Raw genomic sequence first — 2,516 nt, 5'->3', positions numbered from 1 at the left:
TTAATTGTTTGATCAATTGTGCATTCCTATACCTGGTAATCTGAACAACAAGTTTGAAGATAACAATATACAATATAACAAAAACTGTTAACTTCCTATCATCTTGTTTAGAAATTCTGTATCATTTTAATTGTTTTTTTTCTTAATTTTATTCCTCTTTAAAATAAAAAAACAACAATTAAAATCAAAACAAACCAGACCAGCCAAATAACTCAAGGGATGGCCAAATAGCTCAGCAGATTAACGCACCTGCAAATATTTTCCAGAGAGTTCAGATATTTCCCCAGCCTTCAAAAAATTCTGTGTTTGACTCAACTATAGTATTTGCCAACATTTCAATAGTCTTGGTTGAAAAGGCTGCTAATATAAATATCACTGTTTTAATTATATTTGTCTTTGGGTGGTGCCTATGCAACCGTGTTCTACAATTTATTTCTTCCAGAATCCAGCAGCTTTCACTGATACATGACCAGTCACCACCTAGATCTGCTGTGTAATTCTATCTAAAGCTTTTTGGCCAAGTTAGTTCTCATTCATCATCCTAAGAAAAATAGCCACCCACTCCTAATAATCAACAAAATCCCCACTTCATCCCCTGTCGATGATTTAACCTTGCTGATGATTCCTCAGGGGAAAATATGTGGTCCCTGCCCATTGACAATAAAACCATTAAAACTCTAAAGGGCATACATTCAGACAAACCAATCTGTTCTAGGTAGGTGTTCATAAGAAAACAACATTGCTAAAAACAAATATTTGATGTAAGGCCAATTCATACTTCCCAATAAGTCCTGACTCATTTTCCCTAAGGGAAAAGAGCTTAGCTAAGAAAGAGTAAGTGAAATTGTCAAATTGTAACTGTAAATATAATATTAAACACAGAGCTATTGTTTGCAAAAATATATACAGTACAAAGTGCTAAATGATCCATGTAATCACACTATAGATAATTATAAAATACTATATAATTCCAAAGATTCAGAAAAATGTTTCTGAATTATTGCTTACAATGAATTAATAAAAGTTTCATAAAGTAGATATACATTTTCTGAATTTTAATATCATGCACTACATATATATGTGTATATTATAATATAACACATGTATAATATGTATATTAAGCATACACCAAATAAATATCATTTTTGATATGTTCATTAAGAATAAGTGGAAAAGGAATAAAACAAAAGTAAAACTAGATTTCCAACTAAAGTTGGTAGGAAAAATATACTCAAAGTGTATTACAAAATTAAAATATGAGCCTACAAGAAAGTTATTTTTATCATTTTGAGAAAGAAAATACTAATATGTTAAAGAAAGGATACAACATATGCAATAAAAACCCTAAAAGTAGTGACTAGAAAAAAATAACCCAGTTGTAGGGCAAAGACATTATGTTAAAGGAAAACAGGTTCAAGAAAATTATGAAGTGTTTCTCCAAGACAATAAGTTTAACAATACAATTCAATAAACAGCAAAACTATGTCCAGGGCTGAAAATGTCATGTCATATTAAAGGTCACTAAGAAATAGAAAATCAGAAAATATTGTATGCCTGACATTGACAAATTCTAATATTCAGTTAATAAGTGGAAAGGACCATTCATGATGAAATCATTCCTCTACTGAGTAGATTTCTCAGAGCCCCTTTCATATCCCGATTCCTCAGACTGTAAATAAAGGGATTCACCATGGGTGTGACCACACTGTACAACACGGTCACAATGACATCTTTGTCATTAGTGTTATTAGATGAGGGCAAAAAGTAGATCCCAATAATTCCTCCATAGTAGAGAGAAACCACACAAAGGTGAGAACCACATGTAGATAAGGCTTTACAGATTCCCTTGATTGAGGGAGCCTTCAGTATGGTGGCCCCAATGTGGCCATAAGATACCAGAATACATATAAATGGCAGGGTTATGACCATGGTTCCTACAATGAGAATGACCATTTCATTGGTGGTGGTGTCTGAACTGGAAAGCTTGAATAAGGCAGAGAGGTCACAGAAAAAGTGATGAATAGTGTTATCTCTAGCAAAAGAGAGGAAGGATAGTAGGATGGTATGCACAAGAGCATTGACAATGGATAACCCCCAGGACACAATTACTAGCAGGAAGCAGCGTCTCTGACTCATGATGGTCATGTAATGTAGGGGATGACAGATGGCCACATACCTGTCATAGGCCATTGAGGTGAGAAGAAAGCTGTCAAGACCAGCAAACAATGCAAAAAAATATGACTGGGAAATGCACCCAGCATAAGAGATGGATTGACTATGTGTCAGCATATTCATGAGCATCTTTGGAGTGGTGACAGATGAGAAAGAGATGTCGGTGAGCGCCAAGTGGCTGAGGAAGAAGTACATGGGCGTGTGGAGGCGGGAGTCCAGCCTGATGAGCAGGATGATGAGCAGGTTCCCCAGCACTGTGGTCAGGTACATGACCAAGAACAGGGAGTAGTACATGCCCTGCTCTTCCAGCCTGATGGGGAGCCCCAGGAGGATGAATTCAGACA

At 35.7% G+C, this 2,516-nt stretch overlaps 1 protein-coding gene across 1 annotated transcript in view; it reads right to left on the bottom strand.

Annotated features, from left to right (window-relative positions):
• LOC101580951 (olfactory receptor 50-like) overlaps nt 1–2,514 on the bottom strand; it is a gene marked incomplete at its 5' end in the record, with an annotated part of 45,626 nt that extends 43,112 nt beyond the window's left edge. The window contains one exon of the mRNA XM_004641523.2: nt 2,038–2,514. Within this exon, the coding sequence (XP_004641580.2) occupies nt 2,038–2,514 (477 nt within the window). The remainder of the gene's footprint in view (nt 1–2,037) is intronic.
• Nucleotides 2,515–2,516: the final 2 nt, after the last annotated feature.

Source organism: Octodon degus, unplaced genomic scaffold (genome assembly GCF_000260255.1).
Source record: "Octodon degus isolate 3935 unplaced genomic scaffold, OctDeg1.0 scaffold00137, whole genome shotgun sequence".
Taxonomy (NCBI): Eukaryota; Metazoa; Chordata; class Mammalia; order Rodentia; family Octodontidae; genus Octodon; species Octodon degus.
The sequence above is the reverse complement of the archived record's forward strand: the minus strand, read 5'-3'. Positions and strand labels throughout refer to the sequence as shown.